Source organism: Medicago sativa, chromosome 4 (genome assembly GCF_051527215.1).
Source record: "Medicago sativa cultivar Bolivia chromosome 4, Bolivia_mono, whole genome shotgun sequence".
Taxonomy (NCBI): domain Eukaryota; kingdom Viridiplantae; phylum Streptophyta; class Magnoliopsida; order Fabales; family Fabaceae; genus Medicago; species Medicago sativa.
In genome coordinates this window covers 34,278,999-34,302,239 of record NC_140752.1, presented here as the reverse complement: position 1 = coordinate 34,302,239, position 23,241 = coordinate 34,278,999, and the positions used below count along the sequence as shown (strand labels likewise).

The window sequence follows — 23,241 nt, the reverse complement described above, 5'->3', positions numbered from 1 at the left end:
GGGTGGTATTTATAGCCTTATATGGGCTTGTTTTGTGGTTACTTAGGCAGCAAGTAACAGGGTTGTTTTAGGTATTTAGGCGCGTTCTAGAGGCTTCTAGAAGAGAATAGAGGCCGTGTCCTGGGGGGACGCGCCTTTGAGCCTTAAGGTCCCTCTGGAGGGCGCTGAGGCCTCTAGGAGGGTCTAAAAGCCCTTTTGGAGGTCTTCTAGGTCTTTAGGAATATATTTGACGATCCAACACATGATAATAAATATTTTTTTGAAATAAAAGTATCGCCCATATACAACTGCAAAGACTAATCCACTCGAGGTAACTTAGATCCATTTAAGTTGTTGACATCTCCCAACAATTGTATTTTCAAAGACATCGGAAACACATTTGTTGAGAGAGGTAAACTCGCTTTGTTTGAGAGAGAGAGAGAGAGAGAGAGAGAGAGAGAGAGAGAGATAAACTCATTAAATAGATCTCAATTAAGTCGAGTGGATTAGTCAACACTATCAGAGAGGCCTTATATAAATAGGTAGTACATATATTTTTGAGTAGTTATATTTATACAATCATTTTTGACAACTTTTAGATCAAACACAAATTGAGAAATTTTTTAAAGAAGACTACAATAATACAATAGGGTTGTCCCAGATATTATCATAAAATAGTTGGGAAAATATCATTTCTCATACATGCTGCCTCTATGCATGGTACAATGTGAAAAGAAGACTATTGAGAAACTTAACATCGTCCTTTATATAAAAAACAAGTCAACCATGTCATTTTCCCATTCATGCCAGCCATATAGACATACTTTACAAGCGACGCATCCAATACTTTATACTATTTTTTCCTGCCACTAACTATTGATATAATTTCCTTCAAAAAAAAAACTATTGATATAATTATTAAGATAAGAAAGTAATAAAGGCATCGCTAAGTCAAAAACACACGCGTGTCTCCATTATTTATTTATTTATTTTTTAAAATTCGGTATCCGATCCAAAAACCTACTAATATGAGGGGATCAATCTCATCGTCCACTTGTAGGTGCCTCGTTTAAAGCAAGAGCATAGCTTCGTATGGATTTAGTCCACCAAAATTGATATCAGAGGGAATCGAACTTGAGACATTGAGAGGAGCAAACTTCAACATCCCAAGCCAACCACATCTTCATTATTATTTTATGCAAATGCGATTATGCATGTCAACAAGATTGATTTTATATTTGTCGAGCTTACCTCAATTGGTAGGGACATTGCATACTATATGCAGAGGTCGGAGTTCAAACCCCGGACACTTTACTTCTCCACAATTAAATGTGTAGGCTCCAACCGCTACGTTACTTGACAAAAAAAAAAGGTTGATTTAATATTTTGTCAAAAAAAAATTATATTTTTTTTTGAAGGAAAAAAAAAATTATATATATATATAGGTGTAGAGTAAGTTGTGAAACGCAGTACTAGCAAGAGAAAATGGTTTCAACGAATTGTTCTCTTATTTGTGTGGTTCTCTTTTTGTGTACAATGAGTTTCTCTACTAAAGCAACAAGGAACATTCTTGGTGCTCCTGACATGTATGCAAGTAAGTGAACATCTATAACAGCTCCCATTCCATTTGTGTGCTTGCGTTTTCCATATATAATTTGTTCTTTTATGGTTTCAGATGAAATCGATAAGAATAGAAAGCTACTTGCCCCAGATCAGCGATGTAAGAGAGGAAGAATGACTGTTGAACTTAATCAAACTCCCGTTGTACTTAATAAAACTGCTGTCGGACTTAATCAAACACACGAGGGAAAGCCAGAAAATGATCCTCGTTGCCACAATTATCTTTGATCTAACCGTACTGTGTTACAATTTCATGGATGTATAACAGAAAAGAATTGTATAAAAGACATATATTAGATGGCAATATTCATTGGTTTCGTTCATGTAATTTGTGTGCTTTTATAATATATTAATGAAATTTGTGTTTACATAATATTATTATGTTTTGTGATAAATCTCTAATTATGCATTTGAAATAATAAACTTTGCCACTCGAATATGTTAGAAAATGGGATTCGGATCCTCTCCTGTCAATCTTCTATGGCGATTCGTTATGCAGTAATTGCAACCGTTTGATCTATCACACAAATCAGATAGAAAAAGTCAAATAAAGTAATTAAATAGTCTCAACCATTGAACTACCGTATGCGAGATGGCAGCATAGACTTGTGCAGGAAATGATCCGTGTCCTTGAAAAAGCTGCAAGGGAAACACAATCACAATACAATAGTATAAGCGTTATGTTAACAAAGTTAAGATCATTGTTAAAAGAAAGCATAAATAAAATTATTCTCTTGAAAACACAAATCAAACATATGAAAAAGTAATATTAAATATGTTAAGAAATAAGCTAAAAACACAAGATCAAAGAAGAAGAGTAAGGAGAAGATGAAAACACTTTGTATTATTCTCTTCACAAGTGTGTCTTTACAATACAATATGAGCCCTATTTATAGTACATAAGATGAGTAAGTGAGTGATCAAGGCAATTAAGGTCCACTAACTATTCACTTACTAATGGGGGTTATAGGACTTACTAATGGGGGTTATAGGAAGGTGAAGAAGGATGGACATGGGGTTATAGGAAGGTGAAGAAGGATGGACATCCACTAAGTCATTATTTCATAACACTCCCCCTTGGATGTCCATTAGGATATGCCTCTTTAAAACCTTATTAGAAAAAAACTCAATGGGAAAAAATTCTAGTGAAGGAAAAAGAGTACACTATCCTTTTACATAATGTACTTATTTCTCCCCCTCAACAATACAACCATCTCTGTGTCGACGAAGACCAATTTTTTGTATCAGTTGTTCAAAAATTCTGCTTGGGAGTGACTTTGTGAAAAGATCTGCAAGATTATCACAAGACCGAATTTGTTGAATGATTATATCAACTGAGCAATGCATGCAGTATTATCTTGATAAATAATTGTTGCATCTGTTCTCCCGATAGATAAACCACAACTTTCTTGTATGTGTTGAATTAGAGACCTTAACCAAACACATTCTCGACTTGCCTCATGTAGTGCTAAGAGTTCAACATGATTTGATGATGTTTCTGTTATGGTTTGTTTCACGGATCTCCATGAAATGGTTGTACCTCCACAGGTAAACAAGTAACCTGTTTGTGATCTTCCATTATGAGGATCTGACAAATAACATGCATCTGCATAACCTGTTAATTCAAATTTTGGTACTTTTGAATAAAACAAGTACCTCTAAGGTAACGAAATATATGCTTGACTCCATTCCAATGTCTCCGTGTAGGTGAAAAAATATACCTTGCTAATAGATTGACAGAAAATGAAATATTAGGACGTGTATAATTAGCAAGGTACATTAGTGCTCCAATTGCACTAAGATATGGTACTTCAGCACCAAGTATTTCTTCACCCCCTTCTCGAGGTCTGAAAGGATCTTTCTCCACATTCAGTGATCGAACAACCATTAGAGTAGTTAATGGATGAGATTTGTCCATATAGAAACGCTTTAATATTTTTGCAACATAAGCTTCTTGATGTACAAATATTCCATTATTCAAATGCTCAATTTGTAATCCCAAACAAAACTTTGTCCTTCCCAAGTCCTTCACCTCAAACTCTTTCTTTAAGCAATCTATAGCTTTTGGAATCTCTTCAGGAGTTCCAATAATATTGATATCATCAACATACACAGCAATTATAGCAAACTCCTTTTCAGACCTTTTTATAAAAATACATGGACATATGGAGTCATTTGTATATCCCTCTTTAATCAAATATTCACTAAGGCGATTATACCACATACGCCCTGATTGTTTTAGCCCATATAAAGACTTATTCAATTTGATGGAATAGTCTTCTCGAGATCTAAATCAATGTGCCTCAGGAAAATTAAATCCTTCTAGGAGTTTTATGTAAATATCACTATCAAGTGATCCATATAAATAAGCTGTAACGATATCCATCATATGCAATTTGAGCCCTCCATGTGCTACAAGGCTAATTAAGTGCCGAAAAGTACATGCATCCACTATATGTGAATATGTCTCATCAAAATCAATTCCAGGTCTTTATGAAAATCCTTGGGCAACAAGTCGAGCTTTGTATCTCACAATTTCACCATTCTCATTTCGTTTTCTCACAAAAACCCATCTATATACAACGGGTTTCACACCTTCAGGTGTTCGGACTACAGGTTCAAAAACTTTTCGCTTGTTAAGCAAGTTTAATTCGGCTTCAATTGCATCTTTCCATTTTGGCCAATTCCCACTTTGTCTACAATCTTTGATAGACTTTGGTTCATGATGCTCGCTGTCATTTATCACATTTAGCGCTATATGATATTTAAAAGCATCGTCAACGTTGACCTTTTGTCGGTTCCATTGTATTCCATTACTGACATAATTTATTGAGATCTCTTTATTTTCATGAATTTCAGGTACTTGATCAGCCTCTCCTGGAACTGAAATTTCAATAATGTCTGAAGATTCTTTCAGATTTTCTACATCCTCACTTGGGACATCTTTCTTTTTAGCTCATTTTCTTGTTCGAGGATATTTATCTTTGGAACCGACTGGCCTACCACGCTTCAGGCGTGTTGAGACTCATTTGCAATATGAGATTGCCTAATTGTGACATCCATTTTTATTGGAGCATTAGCAGCTGGCATATATGATTTTGTCACACTTTTTGGATCAAAGAATGCATTTGGTAATTGATTTGCTAAACTTTGCAAATGAATTATCTTTTGAACTTCAAGTTCACATTGTTTAGTTCGTGGATCAAGATTAGACAATGATAATTCTTTCCAAATGATCTCCTTTTCTAGCTGCTTACTCTCTCCCCCTAATGTTGGAAAATTTGACTCATCAAAATGACAATCAGCAAATCAGGCTGTAAATAAATCTCCCGTTGTTGGTTCAAGATATTTTATAATAGATGGAGATTTATATCTAACATATATTCCCAACCTTCTTTGAGGACCCATCTTAGTGCGTTGTGGTGGAGGAATTGGAACATACACCGCTCATCCAAAAACTCTTAGATGGGAAATATTAGGTTCTTGACCAAAAATCAATTCTAAAGGGGAAGAGTTATGATAACTTGTTGGCCTGATGTGAATCAATGATGCAACATGCAAAATTGCTTGTCCCCAAGTGGAAATGGGCAATTTGCATCTCATGAGAAGTGGTCTTGCAATTAACTGTATACGCTTGATAAATGATTCCGCAAGTCCATTTTGTGTATGAACATGTGCTATAGGATGTTCAATGTCAATCCCAATGGACATACAATATTCATTAAATGATTGAGATGAGAACTCAGCGGCATTATCATGTCGTATTTTCTTGACAGGATAATCAGGGAAGTGAGCTCTTATTCGAATCAGTTGAGCTAGCAACCTCGCAAATGCCTGATTGCGAGTTGACAACAAACAAACATGTGACCATCTAGTTGATGCATCAATTAAAACCATAAAGTATCTAAATGGTCCACATGATGGGTGTATTGGCCCACAAATATCACCATGTATTCGCTGTAAAATAATTTAGAGATTCACTTCTAATTTTTGTTGGTGATGGCCTAATTATCAACTTCCCTTGTGAACAAGAGGTACATGAGAGCTTATCAGATTGAAGAATCTCATGACTCTTCAACTGATGACCAAAAGAACTTTCAATTATTTGTTGCATCATTATAGACCCGAGATGGCCCAACCGGTCATGCAAAACAAAAAATTTATTATGATTTGTAAACTTCTGGTTTTCAATCACATGTGCTTTAATTGCACTTATATAAGTGTAGTACAAACCAGTCGAAAAGGCAGGTAACTTTTCCACTACACTTATTTTATCCAAATTATGTCTCGTTATATAAAGATATTCAACATCTTTTTCATTTTTTGTTTCAATATGATATCCATTTAGATGGATAGCCTTGAAACTTAGTAAATTTCTATGAGACTTGGGAGAATATAATGCATTCTCAATGTTTAAATTTGTTCCTCCACATAATATTACATTAGCTCTTCCGGAGCCTTCAATTATTTTTGAACTTCCATATATAGTACTAACATCGGTTTCTCGCTTTACTAAAGAAGAGAAATACTTTTATCCTTAAGAATCGTATGAGTTGTTGCACTATCAGTAAGACACATATCTCCATTAGTGAGGTTAATGTTAATATTCATTCTATCTAAAACTGAACAAACAAAGATAAGTATAAAAACAAAATTATATAAACATACTATTTATCATGACTAGCAATGGAGGTTGAAAACACACTTATTCCGACACTTTGTTCTTGTACACTAATGTGCATACAGCCAAAGAATAATAACTAGAAGAGTTTAGGACACAATCTAACAAATGCAAGTTTAAACCTAGCTAACAAATAATGAACAAAAGCCTGTTGTTTTGTTCATGAGAGGACATTAAGTTATGTTATTCCGAACATTGAGTTATTGTCTGGTCTTTGTAGCCAACACCACCTAGTGCATTCAGCATAAACAAAATAAAATCACATGTTTCTTGATTAGCTTGAAGTAATAAAAGGTGCTCCATATTTGTGAATAGAAATTTATGCAATAAACTGCTGATAAACAAATTTAGAATTACGTGTGGCTTATCTTTGTTGATTTCAAATTTCTGATAATTTAGACAATACCATAGGTTTAAATAAAAATATTTTCGACAAACATAGGAAACATTACTTAAGGGTATATCAAACAATCATACAATGCAGTAACAAATATTATGAAAAACAAGAATTAGTATTACCTCAAATTGGTTGAGCTTCGTGTTGATAACGTGTTAAGAAATAAGCTAAAAACACAAGATCAAAGAAGAGTAAGGAGAAGATGAAAGCACTTTGTATTATTCTCTTCACAAGTGTGTCTTTACAATACAATATGAGCCCTATTTATAGTACACAAGATGAGTAAGTGAGTGATCAAGGCAATTAAGGTCCACTAACTATTCACTTACTAATGGAGGTTATAGGAAGGTGAAGAAGGATGGACATGGGGGTTATAGGAAGGTGAAGAAGGATGAACAACCACTAAGTCATTATTTCATAACAAAATACACATATTTCTATGCAATTGATTAGTTAAATGTCTAAAGGGCACTTGTTACCATTTCTTATATTATAATCGGGGTGGAATTTTGTCTAAATGTTTGCCTCTAGACGTGTTGGTTTAATGTAACAGCCCGATTTTCGCTAGATTTGTTTTATTATTTATTTATGTGTGTTAATGTGCTCTTATGTGATTAATTGCCTCTGTGTGTATTTTTGGTTGGGATTTGTGGAATTCGGTGTTAGAAGGGTATTTTAGTCATTTTGGACTCAGGGGTATTTTGGTCATTTTGCGAGTAGGGGTAATTTAGTAATTTTGATGAGGATTATTTTTAGTGCTTAGTGAGAATTATTATTTTACTAAGTACTAGGGAGTTGTAGTGAATTGTTTTATAACCGGTAGGTGACCGTTATTATTATATTTACCGTTAAGTGGGTAGAAACATTTGGAATTAGAATTAGTAATGGGTTAGGCCCATTAAGGCATTGTGAGTTTAGCCCAATTATGTAGAGCCTATATAAACTCTAGTGTTAGAGAAAATAGGGTTTACATAATCATTTCAAAATTTTGAGAGAAGAGGTAGAGAAAAAGAGCAAGAGAGAAGAAAGGGTTTGAAGAAGGAAAGCTAGAGAGAACTAGAGGAAGGTAGAGCTTCAAGGATTGGAGCTAAAGTGAAGCCTAGTTTGAGTTTGTAAAGAATTAAGGTAAGGGGGTTAGACTTTAATCATAATCTTGTAGTTTAATTTCTACCCTAATTCCTTGCATAATTGCTTATTGTGGTTAAGTGGTTAATTTGATTTTGGTTTTAGAAATTTGTGCTTAATTGTCATGATATGATTATGAACATGAATTGAATGATAATTGTGTTGTTGTTGAATTTGTATGTCAAAATGGGTATATATGAACATGATGTGTTTTTATGTGAAATTGATGATGAATGAAGTGGTGGTTGTTGAATTGTGAATGAATTCATGTTCAAATGTTGTTGTTGTTATCTTGACATATGTTGTTGTTGAATTGATGTAATGGGGATCATTGGAATGATGAATTATTGATGAGTTTGTTGTTGTTGTTGAAAGTTGTGAGAGTTTTGGTAAATTGGTGAATTATTGATAAATTGAAGTTGCAATCTCAAAACATGTGTATGTTTAAGTGTTTTGAAATGTATATGACATGTAAACATCTTTGGGATTAAGTTTTGGGGTTTGGAATGATCAAAATTGGGATTTTTGGGTGAAAAGGGGTTGGAACATGAAACATTTTGACAGGAACTATGAAGGCTCGCTTGAGCGAGCTGAAAGCGAGCTCTAAGCAAGCGTGTCCAGAACTTTCTGGACGCAGGTCGCTTGAGCGAGCTCCAAGCGAGCAAGTCCAGAACTTACTGGAACTTGGTCGCTTAAGCGAGCAGCACTCAGTTCAGCCATTTTTTATTTTTCGTTTCGTGCATTTGGGGACCAATTCGGGCTTTCTAAAATGATTCTTTTGACTTGATTAACCTCTGTTTACACACTTATACCTACTGGAACATCGGGTGAATCGAATTGGACTTGAATTTGTGAATTGAACTTAACTTTTGGAAAATGGTCCAAAAATGTCGATTTTTCTGAAACTCGTTTTCTCTTGGAATTGAAGCAGGGTTAAGGTTGTGTAATGTTTATATGGTTTCTAAAAATGGCTGTGATTGGTTTCATCAAGTATTATCTTGTTTTGTTTTGAAAATGAGATTTTTTTGAAAAGTGATAAAGAGAGACGAACTTTGTGATTCTCATGAATTCTTCGTGTTTAGCCGGTGAAACGTAATTGTATATTCTACTGCACTTATATGTAGCCTAGAGATATAGTTAGTTGAGGCATTGGATGTTGTTTACTTGGTTTTGGTTCAATAGCTTCAATTATTTTGAAAATGGGATAATGATAGACGAATTTGGTTGAAAATGGTTCCTTTGAGCCGATACTTTATAAATCCTTAGTGAATGGTTTTATATGATTAATTGAGGATATGTGGATGATTGTTGATGGTTGAATATGATGTTTATCATAAGAGTGTTGTATTGTTCCACTTACTTGGCTTATGAGAAGTACATGGAATTGTTGTGATATATTATTGTGTGGTTGGTGTTGATGTATGTTGATCCATGTTGATGACTCTAATTTGAATTGTGAATTGTTGAATGTGTGGACATGAATAGTTGATAATGCAAATGTTGTTGAGCTAGTCAATGTAATTGGAGGTGTACTTTTACATTGTCGTTGGTAGTTGTTATGTTGAAGTTGTGCATTATCGGGTCGTTGTTGTATGTCCATGCATCATAATCATATTGAGTCATATGTTGAAATGTAAAAGGAGGTGTACTTTTACATATTTGGTTGTAAGAGGAGGTGTACTCTTACATAGATGTGCGGATGGCATCTAATGGTTGTTGTCATGGTACCACATGCATATATGTGTCGAGTATAAGCGCATTGCATATTGAAATGAAATCTTGTTGTACTATATGAATGATGTTTGTTTGTGATAAGTGCTTGATGAGTGCTTGCTTGTGATACTTGGATTGATTGTACGAATGTATATATGGAAGTTAATTGTTCATACAAACTATTTGAGAATTGAATTGATTTCTTCATGTCAATTATTATTATTTATTGATTATGATTAATGTAAAGCTTACCCCCAGTGGTTTGACCGCCTACCTGTCTGTATGGATGGGTAGACGCTATGCAGGATTAGTTGGCTTTCGGTGAGTTGCTTGATGCTTTGCTTGGATAGCGGGGGCTAATCTCCGTTGTCGGTTGTTGAGTCTTAGTTTTAGGCTCTGATTAGGTGTCAGTTGTCTTTGGATTTATGTATTGTTTATGTTGAGGAGTTTTATCCATTTGTCGGATTTCGGAGATTTCATTTATGATTTGATGTTGTTTTATGACATGTAAATTCTGGTGATGTATGAATTGTATCCGCTGCGACTGTTGAGAATTTTTATATGCATCTCTGTTGGAATTTGTTGAGACGTAGCGTCTATTTCTTGAATATTTGCTATATTCGCGTGTTTTATCGCTTTAATAGAAATAGGTCGTTACATTTAACGCGTACTTGATGTTTTCCCTTTCGTCGTGTTTGTTCTCCCCCCTGTATGACACGTAGGATCGTGACAGACATGTGTATTTGTTGATTAACAAATGTTCCTGGGATGACATCTTCAAGTCATTAGGTTCTTTCCAGATGCGACGTTCCACTGACTCGTTATGCAAGTGTTCCGTGGCGTTTGGTTTACGATCTCACCTCATAAATGTTGTGGGATTATCCGTAAAGAGGCAATAGTGATGGATAAATTTGGATTCTCGGGGTGTTGGTCCAGGTAAATGGCCGAGACCATTGGATCAGAACCTTTTTGCACTCTTTAAAACTTTTTAATGAGATATGCATGCCAGAACTTCCATCCATCAACCTCTAAAACTTTTTGACTAGTGCGAGAATACCATGAAGAACTTAAAGTACATGTTTGAAATTGTCTGGCCGTATAATATTGAGGACTGGAAGACTCTTTGCACCCAAGTAAATTTTTTGCTCGAGCATACTTTCCTACTCTCCGCAAGACCGGTCTGAGACTCCCTTCATGAATAACTAGGATAACCAAGGGACCGCCTTGCCCGTTGTCCTCGATGTTCCTTTGGACCAGTGAAGGTTCCTTGAGAAGCTCATTGCTCAAGTTTGTGTGGTTATTAAGAAGAAAAATGTGGATTAGAAGACCAATTGGCGAGGAATTTAATAGAAAATATTGTGAGCTGCAATGGCCTCTACGAGATCAAAGCCTTTCTAGTTTTATTTTCTTGTTGTTTGTTCTCCATTTGCCTTTCGTTGACGTTGCTTCCCTAATGTTTATAGATGGTTATCTTGTCTATTTGTAGAAAGGATGCCGACCTTAAACTTTATGGCTTGAAGGAATTCAATGAGGCGGTGCACATCTTGTTCCACATGAATTCTAGCACATCTTAATCATGTTATCCCATTGCATTTGAAAAACGGTGGAGGAAATATGGTCAAAATGAAGCTTTATGCGATTACCCGAATAATCAGCTAAGACCTCTTTTCTTTTAGCCTCTTTCGACAGGCTAGTAGCCTTACGGTCACTGGTTAATGATGTGAATTTTATATCCATTCTTAATTTGGGTGTTGCTTGTCAGGCAGAGATAACGAATTACCTTTCTTTTGAGGCTAAATTGTTGACCCTTTCAAGTTTGATGTTATTGTCTGACGAGGAGTTTTGCACCGTTACGAAAAGGTTGAATTCTAGAGTGGTGAGGCTGGTGGAGGAAGAGACCTTTTAGACACCAAATTGATTGAATAAATGAGAAGTTATCCTCTATTGGGAAGTTTTTTTCAAACGATGATGAAAAGATTCAACAGTGGGAGAAGATCTTTGATGGATCTTCGTCAAAGGCTATTATCTTGGGGCATGAGATGGAAAAACTTGTTCGCGATAACCATGCTTTGTAGAAGCTGGTGAGCTGGAACCAAGATGATGATTGGGAAGCCCGTTAGGAGTTATGGTAGAATCGATGCAGGATGAAAAAATAGCTTTGGAGGCCTAGAAGGAGAAATTGAACGCCAAAATTGAACAAGCACAAGATGATTCCTTCAACATTATCATGGCCCGAGTGGATTCCCTTCACCAAATTATGGTGGATCAAGGTTGATTGAATGCCTTCCGTGTCGTTGGAGAGGATGGACTCGAATGATTTTGTACAAGTGTTTTATTTGAAAGTTCGGTGTTATTGTATCTTGGATTAGTCTAGGGGAACACGGTGTATGTGGATGATTTCCTCCTTGTAATGATCATGTTTTACTTCTTGTTTGAGCTGTGATTTCTTTTTTTTTTTTCGGAATGTTTTGTTGAGAAAGAACTTTGCTCTTGTTTTATTCCCTTGGTTTAGTTCTCTCATTGCTTTCAAGGTGTATTTTTTCGTCCATATTCAATAGCTCAAAAGTTAATACATGTTGAATACCCCATAGATTGCGAGCTAGTCACATTTTGGCAACCAGTCCTTAGCCAAAGGTCGATTCCCCCTAGATCACGTTATGCCAGTGCAACTATCCGTAGAGATGGACTAAAAAAGAGGGGATTCTCTTCTTAACAATAGCTAACTGTCAAGTTAGATACCCCGAACCAATCCTTTGAAATGGACTAGTATAAAATACCGCTTGTAGGGGAAAGGTATAAATATTATCGTCAGGTTTGACCTTGGATGCATCCCGTAGTGTTTCCAGTGATGTATGGTCACGAATGAAGGATGTAGAAAACACATATTGATAATAAAAACAAGTTAAATTTCATTAACGTTGGACTTGGGTTGAGATTACGTTAGGGGTCGTTATGACCTATTACATTAACTAGGGTAAGTGGGTAACATCACCAGTTCTTTAATCCCTCGACATCTTCAAAGGTTCAATTTTCCATCAATGGGTGGAAGCCTCGTAGGGGATTGATTCTTATTCCTTTTCCATTTTTCCTCAGGGGACTTAAGTATTGGGTGATCCTCGAGGAAATGTATTTCAAGGAGGCGTTATTTCATGGCCTTTGTAAGGATTTACTTGACTCTTATCACGCCTGAGTGCGCCTTCTCTTGGGTGCATACTGCTCGTTGTATTTTCTTCTTCTTCATTAAGTTCTTCTAGGTTGTCAGGGACCCAGGGAGTATATCTACTTTCTATCAAGTTGTTTCCCCAACGACAACACAGTTCCCCATTATTTCCTTTATGGAGGGTTCTGTATTATTCGCTATGTGCCTCTTGATGGACGTTAAGAAGCATTCGGGTCTGGCTTCCAAATCTCTAAGGATGGTTTCGATAGCCTATTTCTCATTATAATATCACATTTTATGGTGGGCGGGATAGGAGACTACACACAAAGACACTAGGGTCGGTCTTCCAATAATTCAGTTATACGACGAAAGTCATTCCATGAATTGAAACTGACTCTTCACAGTGCGCTGGGGCTCTATAGCAAATTCATGAATCCCCAAGGTCTAGTTGATGAACTGTTAAACCTTGTTAGGTCACATCCCACATACAGGAGCAATTTCTTCTCTGCGGATCTGAGAGCACGAAACAGATGCACGTACAAGAAGTCACAGGATGCGCCCTGTTCAACCAGGAATCTCACGACATTGTAGTTACGTTCTTCCAAAATTTTGTTTTGTAAAATCTTACTTTAATTTTTAGTTTATCCTTTTATTCTCATTGTTATCCTATTCTTACGTTAAATTATTATCATCACAACAATTACATATTTTACTTTAATGTTATTTGTCGCAATTCAACTATTTAACAGATTTTTGTATATATACGAGAAAAATATTTAATAGAAATATTACATTAATACTCATAATTTTCATTTAATATCTTTAAACATTCAACTATATTAACAATCGAATTATTTTCTAACTAATTATTGCAATGTTACGTGATCCATGCAAAAACAGAGTTTTTTACTAGTCGTTTATCAAGCGAAGTAATTCGAAGTCATTAATGTATCCATCTTATGATTTAACAAAATTATATAAAAAGCTTGTAAAAAAAATGAAATTATAAAAAAAAAAAATAGACTATTTTAACAAAGTCAAAATTGTCGTATTATTAGCGTTCATTCCAGCCATATACACATTGTTTACCAGAAAAGCATCCTATACTTTAGATAAATTTCCATGCAATCTGTCAAAAAATAAATAAATTTGACTATTTTGTTGGTGTCATTCAAAAAGATAAGAATTTTTATTATACATTTTATATTTCTTTGAAAGATATTATATTTGTTGTATTGTTGGTTTCATTGAAAAAGATAAGTGTAGTTTGTTACTATAAAAAAGATAAGTATAGTTTGTTACAATAAGAAAGTGCAAAATATTTCGCATCTATACGTATAATTTTAATAAAAATCAAATTAATTTTAATCAAAATTTCATAAATATTGCTGTTCATAATTTATTTGCATTAGCGCAATAGAAGAATGGACAGATGAACACGGAATGTCCGTCTAAACGCTAGTATACATAATTTTGTTATGGCGTAAAAAAGACTATTTTAACAAAATTATCAAAAATAATAATATAAAATTATAAAAAAAAATACTATTTTAACAAAGTCAAAATTATCGTATTAGTTCAATCCAGCCATATACACATAGTTTACCAGGGAAGCATCCTATACTTTTAATAAATTTCCATGCAACTAACTATATATAATGATTTTTTATTAAAAAAACCACATATATCGAATTTGTCAAAAAAAAAATTATATATATTGATAGAAGCGATACCAAATGAATTAAAAACATGCAACTACACTTTGATACACGTGATATTTCTAACAAACTAATTTACCTCCAGTTTCAATCGTCAAGTTTGCTAAAGTCTTAGAGGTATTTAAAAACATACTTAGTGCAAAAAGTAAACTGTGTAAATTAATGCCTTGAAAAATAAGCAACTACCATCGAATTTGCATTATAAATATGCATGTGTTGATTAGGTTGTGAAATGCAGTAGGAAGAAAAATGGCTTCAAATAAGTTCTCCCTTATTTTGGTGGTTCTCTTTTTGTGTATGCTGAGTTTCTCTGCCAAGGCAATAGCAAGTAACATTGTTGGTGCTTCTGAAATGTACGCAAGTAAGTAAACCTCAATCACACCACCCATTCAATTAGTGTGCTTGCATTAATTAATTATATGTATAAATTAATTTTACCAAACAATTGTTTCCTATATTAATTTGTTATTTCGTAGTTTCAGATGAAATGGGTCAGAATCGAAAACTACTTAACCCAGATCAGCGATGTAAGAGAGGAAGAGTTACTGTTGAAGTCAATGAAGTTCGAGTGCCTAGGGAAAAGGCAGCAAATGCTCCACGTTGCCACAATTATCTTTGATCTGGCTGTGTTGTGGTACAATTTCATGGATGGATAACAGAAATAAAAGACAAGTAGTATAAATTAAGTGGCACTAATTAAATTTATGGTTTTGTTCATGTAATTTGTTTGGTTTTCATAATAAATTTATGTAATTTTTGTTAAGATAATATGAATAAGAGTTTAATTAGTATACTAATTAAATTCATATGTATATTTGTGTATATCTTTTTATAATGATTAATTATGTAATTCTTTTTAAATCAATATCACTATAATCTACATTACTCTAATAAAATTTATTAATAAAGAGAAATGTTAACAAATGCCTCAAAGACATTTGTTAAGGATTTATAAAAGGAAACATTACCTTAAAAAAATCGAAACAACTACTTCATTAATAATCTTACCGAGAAATCTAAACCGATAAAGGCCTCAGAATAAAGGAATAGTGCAGTTCAAGAAAACAATTAGCACAAGGATCAGACTCAAAACAAATAGTACATCTAAATCTTTTTTTTTGATGGTGTTCGGGGTTCGAATCATGGACCTTGCATATATTATGCATTGTCCTTACCAACCGAGTTAAGCTCACGTGGACAAAGTACATCTAAATCTATAATTACGAAGAAGACCTAATCTATTTTTAGAAAAGACATCTTTAATTCAACTTCGAAAGGATTACCACAAAATGAAATCGAAAACTTATAAACCATAATTAGTCTATATATTTGCCAAGTGTTTATTTCTGTCAATGTGAAAGACTCTTAAACAAAATCCTCTAATTCTGGAGGAATCTCTAAGCGATAAAAAAAAAAAAAATCATACTCCAGCTAAAATTGAGAATATTATTAACAAGTACTACTAAATTACTAATGAGAAGGAAGAAACGCATAATAGCTTAACCACAGATAACTTGGAATGCGAGTTAGAGTTAGCTTACAATGCAAGTTATGTAATTTTAGTTTGAATTTCATTCATTTTGCAACTGTGTTGCATTTATCACGAAAAAATAATCACTTTTCATCAAACTTTATCGTTTCCCATGATTGAGAATTGTTTTGATGGTATTAGAGGAGGTTCGTCCTGCTCTGCTTTTGCTTCGTGAAGATTGAACGAATTTTCGATTGAACTTGTTCATCTTCTTCTTCTTTCGTGTTCAACCAATTCTTTATCGTTTCATTTTTTTTTTATTTTTCTTCTAATTTTGTTTTCGTTGATTCATTATCATTTCGATTTGTTCATGTTTCTTGGAATTAGTTACGTGTTAGTTTCTTGATTGACTCGTTTATGAAATCTCCAAAATCATGGTGAGAAACAATAACACATATAATCAAGATCAAAGTCTTGATCCTTACTTTGTTCGTCCATCAGAGTATTCAACAATTGCAAGTGTGAGGCCATAGTTCCAGATGCGAAGAGCATTGACTATGAAGAACAAGTTCAAGTTTGTGGACGGCTAATAAATTCCAATTCCAGATGAAGATGATTTTAATTGTAATGCATGGGTAAGGTGTAACAATCTTCACTACACCATTTGTTGTCTTTGGCAACACTTTTTTATGCAACATGTGAAAAGCGTTGCCTAAAAGATAGCTAAGGAGACGTTTTATGCATGTTCCCAGTTATTTTTTCGCAACACCGTAAAACGTCCCCTAAAATGTAATAGGCGACGATTTACAATTGTAGCTACATATTTTACTTTGCAACAACTGGTAAATGTCCCCTTAGCTATCTTTGGGGACAATTTTCAAATGTTACGTTATCTCAAACCAAAAGGCTACGTTAACAATAGTGGCTATTGAAAGTAGCTCTACTAAATTGTTGGACGGTAAACAATTATTTTCCCTTTTAAAAAAAGAGTATAAGTTGTTTTGATTCTCCTCCAAATTATAATGTTTAATGATAATAATATTTGTAAAAAAAAATGACAACAATATATTTTTTCCATTAAAAGAATAATATCGTTTTGTTATCTATTTTATATATAAAGAAAATAGCATATTTTGACTCTTTTGGACTCCCTTTTTCTCATTCTAAAATTACTATTAATTTTCAATACAAATAATACATATAACAAAATGTAACAAATTGTATATGTCAGATTTTTTTCTTTCTCATTTATTCATTTAAAAAAGATATTGGATGAGAGTGAATTCAAATATTAAAAAAGTGTAACAAACACAATATTTATTTTTTGATTATCACACAAAACTTATCGTGTAACAAACACGATATTAGTATATGTCCAGTTTTGTTTTCGTTTATCCTTAAAAAAAATTGTAACAAATTAGATCAAGTATATCTATATTATATGCTATATACTATTTATTTATAATATATCTAAAAAAAATAGGAAATTTTGAGCTACCTTTTTCATTATGCTAATTACATCAAGATACAAATTTAGAGTTTTTTGTTATATTGTTGATGTCAATGAAATAGGTAAACATTGTTAATTTGGTTTGTTATAATTTGAATGTAACAAGCATTTAAATTTATACTTTTAATCAAAATCAAAGTTTCATAATAAAAACACCGTTAATAATTTTCAAACGTTAACATAATAAAATGAGCGGTAAGACGGACACGTAACTGTCCGTCTTTTTGCTAGTTATCTATACTATATATAAAAAATACATGATTTTGAGGTGACTTTTTCACTTTCAATTTTGCGCTTAAATAATTTTGTCTATAAAATTGTTATAATGTTGTGTCAATGAAAAAGATAACACTAGAGCACGCCTCCTTGCCAGGATTACGCTACATGTGTCCTTCCCCGCTTCTAATCACACGCCGCATAACCCGGAGATAGTTATGCCTCGATCGCGCCTATATAAGGTGAACTTGCTTCCCCTCAAGGGACACAATACTTTTCACAACACTTCTTAGACTTTCTCTCTCAATTCCATTACTGACTTGAGCGTTAGAGTGCTAACGTGCCTGCAGGCACCTTCCGTTGCGACTCAACTGTTCTCACCGGATAGATCATTTGGCGCTAGAAGGTGGGGATCGTTCGCTAAACCGCCACGGTCCAATGATCCTCCACCGTAACCGTTTTCAGTTACGCACATCTCCGTAGTGACCGTTTTTGGTTACACGTTGCTCCACCGCAATGGTTAACAGTTACCGCTCCTACCTTCAAAGTAGTGGTTGGAACTCGCAGAAGAACCATCGCAAGTCGTTCAGCCACCTCTCAACACCGCGATCAAGGATCCAAATTCTCCAAAGTCAAACGGTTTCGATCCTCGAATCGGTGAATCCTGAGGGAAGCGATGTTATCCTCGATACTACAACCGCCTTGAATGCAACAATACTGCCTCCACCTCTCCCGCAGCCGGAATATGTTCCTCCTACTCCTCCTCCTCCATCTCCTCAAGCTCCGCTGCCTCCGGAGACGAATGAAGTCCTCACGGACCGGTGAATATACTCCGCCAGTAGAACGATAGACTCGGGCACCCACGACTGTCTGAAGTGTTTCATATTCTAAAGCAACCTCTGTGACGATTGTAAGTTCAAGGAAGAGCTTGGGCTTCAGGCGGCCAAGGATATGAATGACCTCCTGATGCGCGCCCAACCTTACATCAATGACGAAGAGAAGAAGTTGGTAGAGGAAGCACTCAAGACCCAACAATCAAACAAAGTGGGTAACGACAGACGCCATAGCGATGCTGAGAAAACCAAAGGCTTTCGCCCTCACCCCAGAGACTATACTCCGCTCAACACGTCTCAAGAAACCATCCTCCGAGAGTGTTAAGCCACGGAGTTCAGAGAAGCGGGCATCAAAGCACCGCTGTCCCTGAAAGAATCAGCAAGAACCGACAAAGCGGAGTATTGTCGCTACCATCAAAGTTGGGGCCACGATTTGGAAGAATGCTTCTAACTCCAAGAAGCAATTGAAGATTTGATAAAGAAAGGAAAACTAGGTCGCTTCCTTGATAAGGGACGCGGGAAAAACTCACCAAGAAAGTCTCTGTAAAATAAACGATCCTCAGAAGGAGGCGAATCGCCACCAAGAAAGACGCAGATTGCTGCCGACAGGGAACAAAGAGACGCGGGCAGCGATAGCGGGGCTGTAAAAGATGAAGGCAGGATCTTTCTCGGAGCAATAATGGGCGGATTCTCAGCACTAAATGACACACCGAGGGGGCGACCAAAAGAAAAATAGTCGAAGTAATGGAAACACATGGGGCGCCCATAAAGGCAACCAAGAACCGCTCGTCATCGTCGTGGCCAATCGAGACCATGACGTCGCAAGATGTTTGGTTGACGAAGGAAGCTCCGTCGACATCCTGTACCAAGACACCTTTGAAAATTGGGGCAAAAGAGAAAAGATTTAAAGCCCTATGTCAGCACCAATCTTCACAGCTTCAACAAGATGAGCACGCACCCGTGGGGATATATCACACTGAGCGTGACATTTGGAGAAGAAATGGAGGTCGAGACACCATTCCTGGTCATACCGGTCATGTCCATCTAAAATTGCATTGATGCAGTCACATCAACAATCCACTTAAAGAAGATATACTACAACAATAACCGAGACGTGGCCACAATTTATGCAGACTTGTAGGCGGCGGAAAGATGCCGCCGGGATTAGGGAAAATTACCCGCACCACAATCAGCGTCAATCGTGGAATGAGTGGGGGAAAACTTATGGCGCCCCGTTCCAAGTTGCACTAAAGCCGACTTCGACGCCCGCCGATAGCATAAGTGCCCCAAAGGCGAGAAAGGGAAAGAGATGCCTTTCCCTTTGGAAAAGAAGTTACCTTTCGAGCACCCTATCCCCGACGGGGAGTTCAAATCCGTTCAGCTGGACGACAACCAGGCCAGGAAGGTCATGATCGGAGCCAACCTACCGCCAATGGTAGAGAACAACCTCATCGAATGCTTGCGAGAAAACATCGACCTATTTGCGTGCTCCCTTGAAGAAATTCCAGGAATAGACCCAAGTGTCGCTTGCCATAAACTAAACGTCAACCTAGAGGCCAAGCCTGTGAGTCAGAAAAGGCGCCACCAATCTCCCGAAAAAGCGCAGGCCGCCAAAGAAATAATAGAGGGACTGCAGCAGGACAAATTTATCTCCGAAATCAGTTACACACAATGGCTCTCCAACATGGTCCTTGTAAAAAAGGCGAACGGAAAGTGGCAGATGTGTGTTGACTAAACAAACTTGAATAAAGCCTGCCCGAAAGATGCATACCCACTTCCCAATATCGACAAGTTGGTAGACAGTTCCTCCAGTTATAAATTGGTGTCCTTCATGGACGCTTACTCCGGCTACAAGCACACGACCTTCATGACTGAATGCTCCAACTACATGTACAACGTCATGCCATTCAGATTACGGAACACATGTGTCACCTATCAAAGGATGATGAACCAGTTCTTTAAGAAGGAGATACGGAACATGCTAGAAGTTTACATGGACGACATGATAGTAAAATCGGCCGAAGAATCCCAACACAGGCGTCACTTGGAAGTGGTATTCGCCTGCGCACGCCAATATGACATGCGCCTCAACCGTGAAAAGTGTACTTTTGGCATCAAAGCAGGCAAATTCTTATGATTCTATCTAACGGAGAGGGGAATTGAGGCCAACCCAAAAAAATATTGAGCCATCCTCGAAATCGAACCCCTATCGTTGAAAGAGCGGATCATTAAGTTGAACGGATCATCACCGCTTGTCTCCCATGTTATCCCTTGAGGAAACTGCTTCTTTTTTGAAATTCGAACCTTCTCGCTTCAAAGGCAATTGCTTGACTTCGACGGCTTTGCCTCTTTCTCCGTATCTTGTCGAACTTCAAAGCTTTAAGACTTTTTACGCTAAGTCCAATATCTCGTCGAACTCCTTCGATTGAAGAAAAGACTTTGATTCCTGCAAGAGCAAAATTCAACTAATGTTGACCACATTAAAGAGGTTGGTGAAAATACTTGCTAATACCGCCCTAACTGAGGCCGCCATCAAACATGCCATGACCACCCGATACAACAGGAAAGTAAGGCCTAGAGACTTCGATCCAGGAGACCTAGTTTCCAAACGCAGAGTTTGGGCTTTGTTTGTATTGGGCCTAAATGCTTTGGCCGGTCGAGAACAAGTAATAACAATTAAATTTCTTTATTTAATAATGATATATGTTGTGTCAAGTCATTGAAATGTCTATACAAAAAAAATAAAAAAAATAAACTAATATTATACCATTTATTGTTGTGTGTGAATGAAACACATAATAGGACATTGTAGATTGTATCTCCTGTCACATCCTTCTTTTAATCTATATTCTATTATATGAAATTATGGTTATCTCATCACAATCAATTGATATCCCTTTTCAATAAGTTTATAAACATTACAATAAAGTCTTTACAAATAACCTGTAATAACCATCACAATAAGATTCTTTATTTAATAATGATATATATTGTATCAAGTCAATAAAAAGTGTACACAAAAAAAGAAAAAAGAAAATAATATTATACCATTTATTGTTGTGTGTGAATGAAACACATAATAGGATAATATAGATCATATCTCCTGCCGTATCCTTCTATTAATCTATATTCTATTAGATGCATTTCTAGTTATCTCACGCAATCAATTGATATCCCTTTATATATATACATATATCCACTTTTGTTCTTATCATTATATGAATTAATTTTTGATTCTGTTATCATAGAAGACAACCACTATGTCGGTGATCAAAACAAACCTTTGTTATATGTCCTTTTTCATGCTCACAGTTTTTACAATAATCTTCAATTCTACGATTGCGTCACCCATCGCATGCCAAGGTATTCAATTCCTTGACACCAATTCTCTAATTATTCTTAACAAAAGAATTTGGTTTAATTTTACATTTTATTTTATCACATCTTTTTCTTTTAACTAACACCCTTTAATCCTTTTTATTTTAGATAGTAGATGTTCCGTACATTTCAAAGATTATAGAGATGTTAAGGTATAACCACTTACCCTTTTTTATTTGATATATATATATATATATATATATATATATATATATGTTGCATATCCATTTATTATTATTAGTATTTTCTATCATTCTTACATCTATTAGTTTCTTGGGTGTAGCATCATGATTTTATTTCATTATAATTAAATAAGATATCAAATAGTACAACTGGAGATGCTTTTAGACAATGGTAGCTTACTTAATTGTATAAGCATATTAGATATGGTGATATAGTCCCAAAAAAATATTCTCAAACACTAATTATGGTTAAGTTGATAGACTTCTTGGGTAAAATAACATATTCCATACGCTCATCGCTTTTCTAATAAAGGAACTATAGTTTAGTTACAACTAATTCATGTTTCTTGGAGAATTCACAATGTATCTCTCTCATACATGTGATTCATTTCATAATTTTTTAATGTCAATATTTTGTAATCACTAAATTCTTCGACCCATTTTTATAAATAATTATTAAAGGCTCTATGTAATAACATTAAATCATTACATTTAAATAATATTGATTTATTTTAATATAAAAAGTTAATTCGTTTGGTATGTGATTAAAATTTCTAAAAGAACTATGATAGTTGTAGTTCAATTAACATATCTATAGTTAATATATTTGTTTGTAATATTTTTGGTCAGCATGATGAGGAAATTGGACAATGGATGGTGTCTGAAAGCAAATCGGAGGGGAATGAGGTTTCGTCAATGAGGTTTTTTAGACTGATTGGATCACATCCTCCAGATTGCAAAGGCAAGTGTGGTACATGTACTCCATGTACACTTACCCGCGAGAAAATACCTCCATCAGATGTCACAGATCCCGATCCAGAGAAATGGATGTGCAAATGCGGAAACAAGTTATATGATCCATATGGCAAAATATAATATCTAGTAATCTCTATGTTCAATGTATTTCATGTTAGCTTAAAATAAATAGTGGAATATATGTTACATTGAAATAATATTAAATATTTTATGGCAGAATTTTTAATTAACATTTCTTAGAGTAATACTAAGAATTTATTTTTACCTTGTGTTAACATTCCTCTTATGTTAAAATTCAATTTTTACCTTCTTTCTTTTTCTAATTTATTTTATCTCTCTTAAAAGAAAAGAACAAAATTCTCCCTCCATTAAATCACCACCATCCCACTTTTAACCATGTTATGCCTTCACATGTCTAATTTGGCTATGTTATCTAATCAAAGATGTAGAGAGTCTCACGCTTAAGAGAGATATGTTAATATGTCATATGTGAGTTAAAGTT

At 35.1% G+C, this 23,241-nt stretch overlaps 1 protein-coding gene and 2 long non-coding RNA genes across 3 annotated transcripts; all 3 read left to right on the top strand.

Annotated features, from left to right (window-relative positions):
• The first annotated feature begins 1,428 nt into the window (after positions 1-1,428).
• Positions 1,429-1,972, top strand: LOC146928964 (uncharacterized). Its single transcript, XR_015008229.1, has 2 exons — positions 1,429-1,573; positions 1,655-1,972. It is a non-coding gene; the product is annotated as an uncharacterized LOC146928964 (long non-coding RNA).
• A 12,482-nt stretch (positions 1,973-14,454) lies between these two features.
• Positions 14,455-15,258, top strand: LOC146928963 (uncharacterized). Its single transcript, XR_015005906.1, has 2 exons — positions 14,455-14,754; positions 14,876-15,258. It is a non-coding gene; the product is annotated as an uncharacterized LOC146928963 (long non-coding RNA).
• A 6,408-nt stretch (positions 15,259-21,666) lies between these two features.
• Positions 21,667-22,943, top strand: LOC146928962 (EPIDERMAL PATTERNING FACTOR-like protein 4). Its single transcript, XM_085708207.1, has 3 exons — positions 21,667-21,786; positions 21,910-21,953; positions 22,614-22,943. The coding sequence occupies exons 1-3, from the start codon at positions 21,684-21,686 to the stop codon at positions 22,857-22,859; spliced, it is 393 nt and encodes a 130-aa protein (XP_085564333.1). The 5' UTR covers positions 21,667-21,683; the 3' UTR covers positions 22,860-22,943.
• Positions 22,944-23,241: the final 298 nt, after the last annotated feature.